At 41.9% G+C, this 13130-nt stretch overlaps 1 protein-coding gene across 1 annotated transcript in view; it reads left to right on the forward strand.

Annotated features, from left to right (window-relative positions):
* Positions 1-285: 285 nt before the first annotated feature.
* The window catches only part of PFDN4 (prefoldin subunit 4), a 78810-nt gene continuing 65965 nt past the window's right edge, over positions 286-13130 (forward strand). Inside the window, exon 1 of the mRNA XM_085619262.1 lies at positions 286-500. Coding sequence (XP_085475388.1) covers positions 480-500 — 21 coding nt within the window. The 5' untranslated portion in view covers positions 286-479. The remainder of the gene's footprint in view (positions 501-13130) is intronic.

Here is a 13130-nt window from a genome sequence, read left to right on the forward strand (position 1 = left end):
TCGGATACAAGTTTTGATTATTTTAAGTGAGGTCCTATGTTACTCCTTTTTTTTACTTATACAATATATCGAAATTATACATTCTAGACATATCTTAATTGCAAATAATTTAAAGAAAATTCAAGTTTTTTAATTTTAGTTTATATTGCTCAATCTCTGTTGTTTACCATGGTATAATTCGTCCGGTAAATATCGATAATGCTTAATCGGAAACAAGCACTGTCTGTGTCTATAAAGTGTCCGTTTTGTACTTTCACGCCTTTCTGATGTTTTTCGGGTTGGAGCATACCAAAACGATGTTCACTTAAGGGAAACCCATTTTACTTGTACCATCTGCAATATTGTTTTCGAAATTTTAGTCTATTGTCCCTCTAAATGTCGCGTTTTCGGACATAATTTGGATTCTATGGAATAGGACAATGTTTCGATCGTAAAGGAACACCCCTTCGCACACGAAACGAATAGTTCAGTCTTGCAAAATGGCGGCCACCATGAAGAAAGTGAGTACCGGAGCGGAGCCCGGAATAACCGTATTTTGTATGTTTTCTCTGTCTTCTCTTTGGTCCTTTGTGCGGTTTTGCTCAACACCCTATTTGTAATAGACATTGTATACTCAGAGAGTTGTGGTTATTTTCACGAGCTTCTGCCGTAAATGGGGTGAGAACATGGCCTCCCCGAGCTCTCACAGACCTGGGAAAAAAGACTTATGCACGCAACTTAACAGGGGGCACTAGTGGCGGGTACTCAAGGATGAGGGGTTTAAGTGATTGTTCGTTTAAAAAAGAAATCGAGAGCTCAGCAAGACACCCGTGGCTCTCTTCTTTTAAATAGTGTAATTGAGTGTAAGGTGTTATTATGCATATGTGCAAATTACGGTTGCTTGTGTGCAGTCTGTGATGTTTGCATGTCCAATTTTTCACATAGTGACAGTTTGTTACAATTAACTAAATTATAAAACTGTCACACTTGCAGAACTCTGTTCAATGTGTGAGTAGCTCATTCATCCCAGAATTGTTTCGTTGGTATACTGGGATTTGTACTCCTGTTTAACAAAACCAAGGCTACAACTCCGAAATTGCAAAACATTCCTAGTTTGGATGACCGATTCACACATGGAACTGCGAAACTCGAGTGCTCTCTTTCAAATAAATTGTGCGTTTAGATACACTATGTAGGGGTGGCATAGCTGCCAACCTTTCAGATTGCTTATCTGTGACGTTTTCATAATTTCAGTGTAGTTCTGAGTGACATTCACCGACAATGAGTGATACTTTTTCGCGAGCAAAATCAAGCAATGTAGAAGAGGGAAACATATAAAATATCCTCCTCCTTCTTTCCCCTTGTATGTATTCCCTCTCTTTCACTGGATCAAAGTCATGATGAAGAAAAATAAGTGCTGCCTCCCCAAATTTAGTGTTGGTGGGCCCCAAATCTGCAACCACCGTCTCAAATTAGGCATTGGCTGAGGAGATATAATAAATTAAGCATTCTCTGAGGAGATATAATGCTGATATAGTGTACTGGATCTGATGGCTCAGTTCTATCGTTTCGCACTCCAATTCTGAAGTACTGTCAGCTGGCGCAAACCTGTGGAAGAAAGGTAAGTAAGTACCACTGAGAAATGTGTCGCCCATCCCAGGCAGGCCGTAGCATCACTTGTTTAGCTCCGTTGTTTAAAAGAGAGAATTAGCCAAGAAGGTCAGAGAGTTATCACCACCATACTTGACAAATGCAACAAACACTCACCATCTCACTCCACCAAACAGTTGTCTTGACACACATAATTACCCATATAAACATAACGGTACATAACCAATTAAATAACATCACTTTCACAAGCACACAGTAAAATCACGAGGGAAGCTTGCACTACTGAATTTGTGTGTGTTGAGCTGAAAGTTTTTACCCATTGTGTGTGCTCTGCTGCAGCTGGTGCCATTATTGAGATATGTAAACTCTTCCATAGTGCAGAACAACTCCAGGGTCTCTTCACTATACTCTGAACTGTCCTATGACGGCGAGTGGCCAAAATAGCATTTTATTGACCTCCAGTTCAGTACTAAAAAGTCGCACATTACACTTTAAAAACTTCCAAAAACAAAGTGCTGCATTAACATTAATTTTTTTCTTCTGTGTTTGAGTTATTCATTTCTTTTATGCTCCTTCCGTCTATCTTTCACCCCTAATTCTTTCTTCCTTTTTTTTATCTTTCTCTTCCTTCCATAACTCCACTTCCCCCGTACGATCCTTTTTCTGACCTCCTTTCACCCCTAATTCTTTCTTCCTCATTTTCATTATATACGCGTTTTTCACAATGATATGTAATTTTTATTATTTTTCACACCTTTTGCATACTCGCACTTAACGAAAACATTCCTGTGTGGCCACTCCCACGGTTTGTGAATAGCACAGCATGATCTACATAGCAAATATTTGAAATGCTCTGCTTGTGCAGAAGCTCTTAGAGCCAGAACCGGCCCTCGCCTTGGCTCTTGCTCAGTTGTCCCTTTTATTTTGTTTCCTCACTCACCTGGCAAGCTCCACTTGTGCCAAGGAGCCATCCTAGTTTCAGGCTGCCTCTCCACGCCTGCAGTAGTGGGGAGACTGATTAAGCTAGATAGATTAACAAACTGAAATGCATACAGCAGCTCGCCTCACATTATGCACAACACTAAGATACCCATCATCACACTGGCTAAGTGGCATAAAGCAGGAGGGATGCTGCCCAGGGGAACGGCTGCCCGCTCAAACACCTGAGTTACAGAAAGGGCCATAATGCGGTGTCACTTAGTCTGAACGTGGAGGTCACAGCACAGGAAACAATCGGAGAACTGCCACCTCCTGACCCAATAAACTCTGCAGTGTCCTGTACAAAAAAGTTGTCGGAATCACATGAGCTGCTGATAAACAGCCTCACACTATTAACAGCTGCTCATAGCTTTTATTTATCAGCACCCAGCTGTGCCCGGAATGTACACTTACCTGGATATTGCCCATCTGGGGACCTGTTTGTTGTGACAGCCACGTCGCGTGAGGCTGCGCCACGGCAAAGCTGAGAGTGAGACTTGGCTGATGAATGCAGCCAGCCCCAAGGCTGAGGCGATGTGGGTGCAGACTCTGACTCAAACGATAAATTAGTTTTCAATGCTTCAGAATATATGCAGCAGGCTGTGGTCAGATAGCACACAGTTTGTGCACTGCATGCTGCCAGCATTGCACCAGGCTCATGCAGCTTCACCTAATGGAGCACAGCTTCTACTGCAGCGGCATCGCTTCAGTCAGACACCTGCTGAGACACTACACATATGCATGACAATGCATTTCAGTGCGGTAATGTGGATTACCACACTGATTTATGTTAGTCTTAACGCCTGATGTGTGGTACTTGGCAGGACTAATGTGGAACCATCAAGATGCTTATTTGGAGGGTTGTGAGTTACATCACATTTTTGGAGAAGTTTCTGTAAAGAAAGCGGGTAAGCCTCATGGAGTTCATGAAAATAACACGCAGGTGAGACGATGTCCTTTTACCAATTGTAGGTTTATTTTATGAAACGGACAGCGTGCGTTGAGAAGTAAGATAGAGCAGTTGAATGTCAACCAACAGAAGGCTTCCCCCATATATATCCCAAGTCCATTTCAAACCCGAACCTTCCCCCCCAGACAGCTCATTGTATCTGCTGCCGCCACATATGAAAATGCATCTCCCTGAACTAGCTCGTTGCAGCCGCTGCTGCCACATATGAAAATGACACGAGCACCACATACATGTCATGCTCGTGTCAGTCGCACAACGGCGATGAGATGCAAACAATAGCAACACGTGAATGAATGAGAATGCGCTCACCAACATGTAACACGCCTTCCCCTTTTTATTTTTTGTGTCAATACATAATCTTGGAACTTTGCAGGTGTACGTCTCACTCTCAAATTCATGGGAGCAACCTTAGTATTGTTAATCACAACCGGCTCCATATTCTTTCTGCAGTCCTCTTCCTTCACGTCTAAAAAACATATTGCTGCTTAGATTATCAAGACTGTCCACTCTCCCTTTAAATAATGACACCCTGTTAATTTTCCAAACAGTCCCACTATCAACACATACAGCATTTGTGAAAACTTGCATTACCTGTATGGGATCAGACCAGATGCCACACCCATTACCATTAATCGTGGATTTCCTAACACGAACCATGTCCTCGACATCCACCTTTTGTTTACTCACACTACGTTTCCTATTCCTTAAATCATGTTTCGTCTTAAGCTTATATTCCTCCATTCTGTCTCAAATCCCTACTAAATTCAACTCAGCAGCCTGGTTATCCTTGTTCTTTTTCATCTTTAACCACCAAGGTTTTAACTTGGATCCTGGTTTGCGTCCCCTCAATAATTCAAAAGGACTTACTGAAGTAATAGAATTGGGTAAAGTTCTATATGCTGAAACTATAGATTGTAAAGCATTTCTCCAATTGAGACCTCTTTTAATAGACCATTGGATAGCTTCCTTAACCACACGGATTAACCTTTCCACTTGACCATTTGCTTTTGGATGGAACATCGCTATCCTTTTATGCGTCACACCACATCTCCCAAAGAAATCCTCCATACATTTACTGGTGAATTGAGGGCCATTGTCGGTAACTGTTTCTTGGGGAATATCCTCCCTACAGAAGACTTAATCCAAAAATGCAATCACCCCTTTAGAAGTTTCTTCCCTCACCATCTTGACTTCTGGCCACTTAGAGTAATAGTCAATTAATACAATACCGAAAGCCTCTTGTCTGAGTAAAATTTCGAAAGAACCAAGGATATAAATACCTAACTTATGCCAAGGTGCATCAGGAAACTCAATAGGTTGTGGATCACCGAGAGCACATTTACCACATACTCTCACTTGGCGTTCAACACAACTATTAATACCAGGCCACCAGAGACACTCTTTAACCCGCCTTCTAGTGCTTGAAATACCCATGTGACCTTCATGAGCCAATTTGATAATTTTCTTTCTCAAATTAAATGGAGGCACAAATTTGCCCCCCTAACAATAATACCATTTTCTATTGCCAACTCTTCCCATACAATGAAATACCCCATGATATTACCATTCATTTTCCTTTCTTCAGAACATCCATGTAAAATACAATGCAATACCAATTTAAGTTCATCATCTTTTATCATTTCCTCCATCCATTTCCCTTCTTGAACAATAGGAAGCGTACTACCAATCAACCTTATGTCTCTAAAAGTAAAAGCCACTTAACATTCTTCCTTGTCTACATCCTCATGTCCAGGAGAAGGTAACAGCAATCTAGACATGTTGTCAGCATGTACTTTATGTTTTTTCCATTCACAAATTCCAACTGACATTCAAAACTCTGTATTCTGGAGGTCAATCTTGCTAATCTAGGGGACATGATGCTGCCTCCTCATGGTTCCACCATGTGAACCAAATATTTATGGTCTGTCTTGATGATAAATCTAGTGCCCCACAAAAAAGTTCTGAAATCTTCAGCACCCCAAACACAGGCTTACAACTCCCTTTCAATCAGAGTAATTATTTTCTGCTCCCTAAATGACCTGGAAGCTAATGCAACAATCCATTCCTTACCATTGTCTCTTTGCATTAACACACCTCCCAGCCCACTGTTGCTGGCGTGAACCATTACTACACATTGTTTGCCAACAAGGAAAGGTTTCAAACAGAGCATTCACCACAAATTCTTTCAAGCGGGTAAATGCAATCGTCATCTCTTCAGTCCAGATGAATTTTGCATTTCACGTGAGCGTTCACGAACATGTAACAGTTTCATTTTGTACTGATATCCTCTAAACCAAACCCTTAGACTGTTGGATATAGATCTGGCAGGATATTGAACTTCTCCAGTCTATCGTACTACTTTTATCGCTTCCTGGAGGTAGCTGTGACTGCTGACAATCTCTACTCTTGTAGTCTCAAGCGCATAATGGGAATAACTTGGTAATCCAAATGCAAGACAAGTAGTAGCTCGGGCCCTGTGACACCAGTTGTAAAGAGCAGTATCCGCCACAGATACTGCTCAGCAACCATTTAACCGATCCAGAGAAAAGGCCTAACAGTTAATTCCTGCGTTTCTTTATCTGCAAAAGTTTGGAACACTTAAATCAGACTCAGTGTTGAACAGAAAAAAACATTGACAAATACCTCACCATAAAAGTTGGGGAGTTTACTATGATGGGCAGATATCACCATCCTCACTGCTAGGTGGTCCAGTGAGTAGTTGTAGCTGTGTATCCAGGGAGCTTGAGCTCTAATCCAAACTGTGATGTTGATAAACACTGTGTTAAGACTCTTCCCAAAGTACCCTCTGCAATAGCATTTTCTTAATGAGTGCAGTTAGTGAGCTTCAGATTAGAACCCTCCTCCCCAGTTGTAGTCTAGTGGACAAGTATGAAACTGTGATAAAAGAAAACTGTTTTTTTAAATTTCGGCCTGTGTGTGTGGCCTATTTGTGTGATCGCTCTGCGTTTTTGTGTGTCAGGAATAAGAGTACTTATGACCAAAAGTTGCTAGCAAGTATGTGCATGATAAGAAAATTGGTGTGGACTGGAACACATTACAAATAGCCTTACACCCCCACGTGAGGAGGAGTAATCAATTTGATTAATTTTACTTTATTTAAAAAAGGAAAGTACAGCGTGTGACTTCGTGAATTTATTGTAATCTTAATATAAGTGCAAGAACAGAACTTGAGACTAAATAGTTAAAGATATTTCAATACTTAGGGATAGCAGCGCTGGTGTGAAATGTAAAGTGTAAGAATTTTTCAATGTCAGACATAACTCCTATATGAGTGAACATTTTTTTGGATCCTGCCCTGTGTTTATATCCTTGGTGCTCGTATCTTCTATTGAACCTGTTTCAAAGTTCTCATATAATGCAGGCATAGGGAGAATATGATTTACCCAAAGTTGAAGATTTTAGTTAAGTGGTTGAAACGGGCCTGTAATGCAATACCGTTTTCGCCAAAGTTTCAAGTTTATTGTTTTTGCTATTAGCCTTACAATGGTTAAAACTATACATTAAAAGGCAAAACATTTACTACATGAATTGTTAAAGCATATAAAGTACAATTGACTGAACAGCATGGTGACGTACAGTAAATAGCCATAAATATCTATGCTCTCTGCAGCTGCGGGGCAATGTCATTATAAAAACATGTGCAACAAGAGGTGGGGTAAATACACGGAGAGCAAGCAGCATCTACACACACTGCTTCAGTAAAAGCAATCAACTAATTCATTAGTGCAAAACAGGGTTATAATAAAGTGCATGTGCAAAGGAGCATTAGAGGAGAATACAATACAGGCAAATAATTTATATCTTAATACAATATACATAAAATCAAATAAAAAGACGCTCCACAATGAATTATCTGTTTGGTATAATACCTAGTGCGGTAAGCAGCTCTCTCAGACGTGACCACGCAGTCCATAAATATAGTAATTGTATTTATATAGCACTTACTACCCCTGACGCAGTATCAAACCACTTTACACCGGGCAGCACGCTGCTCTGGACCCCTAGGTTAATAGTTCGGTGTTTGTTGGTTACTGTTTGTTATTGGGATTCATCTTGCGCCCTCAAAGCAAACGATTCCATGCAGTCCTTTCATTTTTTTTATGGTGGACCAAAGTAATAGTGGTTGGTTGTAATCATTAGTAAGGGGAAGGGACGGTGAGCTCAAGCACATGATTGGTGGGATTAATACAGGAGTTAGAGGAGATTATGTATTGTTAGGCTACATAGGTATGGCTTTCAGCGGAAGGAGGAGAGATTGTGATCTTTTAAATGAGTTGTGGGAAATTTGCTGGGATAGAGAAGTCAAAGGTACATGTGTCCAGAGTAGATTGTGCTCAGACAGAGAAGGCTTGCAGAGGATGGTAGGGAAGTGGAGGGACATTTAAAGGAGAAAAAAAAGGACTGGCGACAAACAGAAGTTTTAATTAAAGGACAGTTTTTTAATGCTGGATTTAAGGAATGTAGTGAATGTTTTTGAGACAACGTACAGTTTGAGGATGCAATAATGTAGAAACAACATTACTTGCTTGTGAAGATTGTGCTGCATTTACATTTTTAATGGACACTAGAATCATGTAAGCCATCTTTGCATTGCAAGAATGTAGAAAGAAGAAACATTATTTACTTGTGAAGATTGTGCTATATTGGACATTTTTAATAGGTACTAGAATCAAGTAAACCATCTCCCCGGTGTAAGATCACTGCTAGTCCACCGATCCCGCCAGGTCAGTTAATCAGCTCATGGTTGAAAGTGAAAAAATAATGGCTGGACGCATATGTCAAGAAAATACATGGGAAATAATGTACACACTGAAAAGGGATTCTGGTGTTCAACCTCAGGTTTGACTCGGGAGTATTAATCATACGCTGGATTGGGATACATTTAAATGCCTTTGAGTTGCATTGACACCAGGTGGAAGATAGGACAGCTTCCAAGACAATGGAACTGTATTACCAGCATTTTGCTAGCTGGAGGGCAGGGGATGCAAACACTGGTGTAAGTGAGGGGATGGTGAAAGGACTTCCTTTAGAAATGAAATGAACCCTTTTGTTAGCAAATGGCTGCTGATTAGACTTCCTGAAGCACTGCCCTTTTTAGGGTGAGCATCAGCAGACAGTGCTAAACCTGCTGTAATCAATACTGCTACTCTATTTCCGCCTGCTGCTCACCGTAGGCTCAGTGCAGCGACAGTCTTCTTCCCTGTCTCCTAATTCGGCCCTGCAGCGGAAACCTCACTTCCGCTTAGGGGTGAGGAGCACCGGCCAATTACAGTTTACATACGCTATCATTTTATATTTGCCGTTTGCAATAACTCTTTTTAAACGATTTGCCTTCTGTCAGTCAGTGTTTGCTCTTGCTTACTATGGCTCTCCCGTCTGCTTTGTAATAATCCCTCCCCCATCCACCGCATACTCCACAAACAACCCTCTCTCCTTTTGCTGCTTCTGCTGTGGCATTGAAGTTTCTTTTTTTTTTTACTTTAAAGCTGATTTATTGGAGCGCTTTACACCTCCCCCACTTCTCATGTGTCCTTGATAATAATATTCCACCGCCGCTTTTATTGCTGCATCTGCCGTGGCGCTGACTTTATTTTTTAACTTTAAAGCTGATTTATTGGAGCGCTTTACTACTCCCCACTTCTCATGTGTACTCGGTAATACTATTCCACCGCCGCTTTTAACTGCTTTGTTTTCCGTGGGGCAGACTCTGACACACATTTACATAATTTGAGTGTGCGTGTGAAACAGTCCATGCACGTGGCAACATAGGGCACAAACAAAATATGCGCCGCTTGCAGTGTTTCCCAACTCTGAGGGCTTCTTGCCCTCTCCATCGGAGACACAGTGTTCAATTTGGGGTTTTTGTCAGCGAGATAGCAGCAGAAGAAATTCCTCTGGTGTTTTACTGTTCCTGCTGAGGTTCAGGGAGAGGTCGGCGAGTCCGACTGTAGCCCCCGCTCACCGTTTAACCAGATAGCCCAAAACATAGGCGGAGGCACCCATGTGCACTTTGGAAAACAAGCTTTGCGGCGTACCACAATGTCCCAAGGAGGAGGCAGTGTACCAGATGGGATGAGACGTGGTGTCGGTGAAATTCGACAATAGGTAATTAACATCCGATATGGGTGAATGTGCTCCAGATTGTGTGTGCATTATCGACTATTCAGGGCATATGCTTTAGTGAGGGTAAACATTGCGGTTCTGAGTCGTATATTTTATTTATTTATTTATAAAGTTTTATATAGCGCGAACAAGATCCCGAAGGATATCAGAGCGCTTTACAAAAGGATGGAAGGAAGGACATAAATGCAATGTCGACTTCAAGTAAGAATAAAAAAAAAACAGGAAAAATCGCATAATTATTAGACAAATTAGTCAAGGAGAGTAATACAATAAACGGGTATATAGTAGGCTACGCAGTGGGGCACACTATGTGGTAAGGAAGAGCAGCATCAAATGATGGTACAATGAGTGTAGGATCAATGGCTTCGAGCAGGTGAACCTAGCCCAATTAAGGTAAGAATTTATTCATTAGTAATCTTTTGGCTTCCAATTTGAAAGCAGTCATTGAGGAGATTCTGCAATGCTTCCTACAGAGTCCAGCAGGTTTGTGCATTATTTTTAAATAACTACTTCGCATCTAACATGTTTCAGCAGATTCCGAGGCAGTTTAAAAATGGAGGCCCGGCCGTATTGTATCAGCCGCAGTTATGCTGCAGTGCAAGGCACAATATTGTGCAGTGGACACTTGCAGTAGGGTAGGGGACTAGGGAGAGTACTACATAAGCAATGCTGCTCCAATAGCTTCGAGTCTAGTTCGTGCTATGAATAATTTCATTTACTCTGAACGGTGCTATATATACACCAAAGGTTTGCAAATCGCTTCACTAAAAACCCAATCGGTATGTACTCTTTATCTTAAAGTAGCGTAACACAGCAAGTCGCTTAACTAAGAAATAACTGGTAGACTCTCCATACTACAGGTGACTCAACCAATATGGACTTTTTATACCAGTGTAACATCATGTAGTCAGTTGCATTGTTGAAACCCAACCAACGCAGACTTTTTATATTGCTTGTAGCATCATGTAGTGATTCACACCATTGAGGCCCGCACAGTACAGACTCTTAATACAACAGATAGATTCATGTACTATATCTATTTGTTAAGATCCAACATGTATGGATTCTCTATACAAAGGGTAGTTTCATGTAGTGAGTTGCTTTGCTAATACACTATGAGTATGGACTCTAACTATAGCAAATGCGAGACCTATTGCCTTGCAAATGCTTGTTGTAGATGCTATGGGTGAGTAGAGGTGGAGCTGCAGGTTGAAGGGGACGCTTTAGGTAAGGCCAAGCATTTGTCTAACTTAATCACACTTCAAAGTAGAACCCTTTCCTTGTGCCTCTGGTTTGGCTGCTCCATGGTGGAGTCAGCTCTGCTGTGAGGAGCATCACTCTACGCAAAGGCTGTGTCTGGAGCATAGCCTGGAAGACATTTGAAATGTATATGTAATTAAATTAAGCTTTCTTTATCAGGAAAGGTAGCTGCCATGATACTCTGTTTCTGCAAACATGGACAATTTTAAAGGCAGTATAACAGTGTAATAAACTCCGCTCGCAGAGATAAAGGGTTTCAAAGTAAGCCGACCAGAGGAGACAGGGTGTGTGATGTTAGTTTTCACACAGTGGTTACTAATGAGGTGAAACCTTTGCATAACAGGTGTCAACACGTGCAAACACTACCAAACAATGAAGCAACACTGTTGTCATTAAACCGACCCCACTACATCTCCCATTATGCCCCTCCCGCTGCACAATTCACTCAACCCCGCCACCCAATCTGCCCCTTCCCCATTATTCCACCGGCCCTGGGTATAGCTCCTATAAGCACAGGAAGGCACCTGAGGGGCTGGTCATAGACAACAGTGCCCGGTGCCAACAGTACCTTGTCAGCAGTGACACAGTGTCTGCAGAATTCCACATCAAACATTTTATAAATTTTAGCCGCACAGCTGGGCTGGTTTTAGGGAGTTTAGAGCGGCAGAGCTCAGCAGCACAGCTCAGGGGAGGAGCTGGGGAACTGGGGCGCTGCTAGGTGTTAGGAAGAAGGAGAAGTTAGGCTCCTGGCCAAACAGAGATCCTCAAGAGCAGGGTTCCATACGGAAAATGTATGGGTAAGAAGTGTACAAGCCACACGCGATGGAGTGCAGAGTATCCAACTAAGTCCATCTTGGCAAGAGAGTGGGGTTACAATGCAGAATATTGGGAGGGCAGAGCACCAAACACAGCATGTACTAGGAAGGAGTGAGGGTGCAAAACAGAGCACACCTTGAGTGCGGGGTACCAAAAGGGCATCTGTGGATGGTAGGGCACTGAATATAGCATGGAATGGTAAGGGGGGTACGAAACAGAGTATCAATAGGGCGCATGTTACCACCAGACCACTTATGGAACAGACGCATAGATAGCAGCCCGAGCCTCTGAGTGGGGAAAAAATACAGATTCTTCTGGGTACCTTCCTGAGCCTCTCTTAAGGTAACTCTCATTCTCTCTTCGCTCCTACACCGGGATTGATTTAGTCTCCGCGCATTACGTGACTTGGATCTTTCAAATTAAATTCCGACCTCGTATCTAAACTCTGGTTCCTTCCCCCACGTCATTCATCTGGGACCTTACAATACAAATACTGCCCTTGTCCCTCATACTGGCCCCCCTTACGGTTCCTTCCCTCCATCCTCACGCTCTGGCCGGCTGGCCATTTTGCGTCCTGCGCCCTTTGGATCCCGAATCCTTGATTCATACAGCGTCTGTTCAGTTAACTAATTATTCACGCGACGCCTTATCTTTACCAGAAGCATTACCCTTTAACCTATGACCTCTGTCCTGATGATGACCTGAAATTATCCAGGTTGAGACGCCGTCGACTACACAGCCTAGAACTTAGGCTCTTCTGTGGTCAACTGAACTATCTGAATAATTTTTTGTAACTAATTGTATATAATTATATTGTTTGTTGACCTTTGTATTTTCTTTATTGCGCCGTTCATGCTGTTTCTCACACCTCTGTGTCACTGCGTCGTCCACAATTCACCAGCACGTTCAGCTCTCACTTTGTGTGTTATGGTCATTATACAAGTAGATGTACTGTAGTGCTTCCTAACTATTTGCAGAATTGTATATAAACCTTATTTTCTCCACCCTTGGCTCTTGCTGTGGTCTCCCTCCCTGTCCTTCGTTCTTTTCAAATTATTCCCATGCTCACCCCTTAGTAGTTTGGTTGCGAGCAGGCAGACTTAACTTAGGAGACAGGTATGTAAAGTATTTAAAAACACCCATGCAGTAAATAAGACACAATAAAAATCCCACACCAATTTATAAACATTAGAAATATATTTATCTTTAAAATGACACCAAAATGAGAAACAACCCATGTAGGGAACCAGAGATATGAACTTTTAAAGATTTAGCTCTAAATAGCGCTTAAAAGGCTATAGCGGCACCTTGGGACATCTGGTCGCGCTTGACTGGGATAAACTCAAAATTTAAGGCCGACTGTGATAGAGCC

The sequence above is a fragment of the Triturus cristatus genome, chromosome 7 (genome assembly GCF_964204655.1).
Source record: "Triturus cristatus chromosome 7, aTriCri1.1, whole genome shotgun sequence".
Taxonomy (NCBI): domain Eukaryota; kingdom Metazoa; phylum Chordata; class Amphibia; order Caudata; family Salamandridae; genus Triturus; species Triturus cristatus.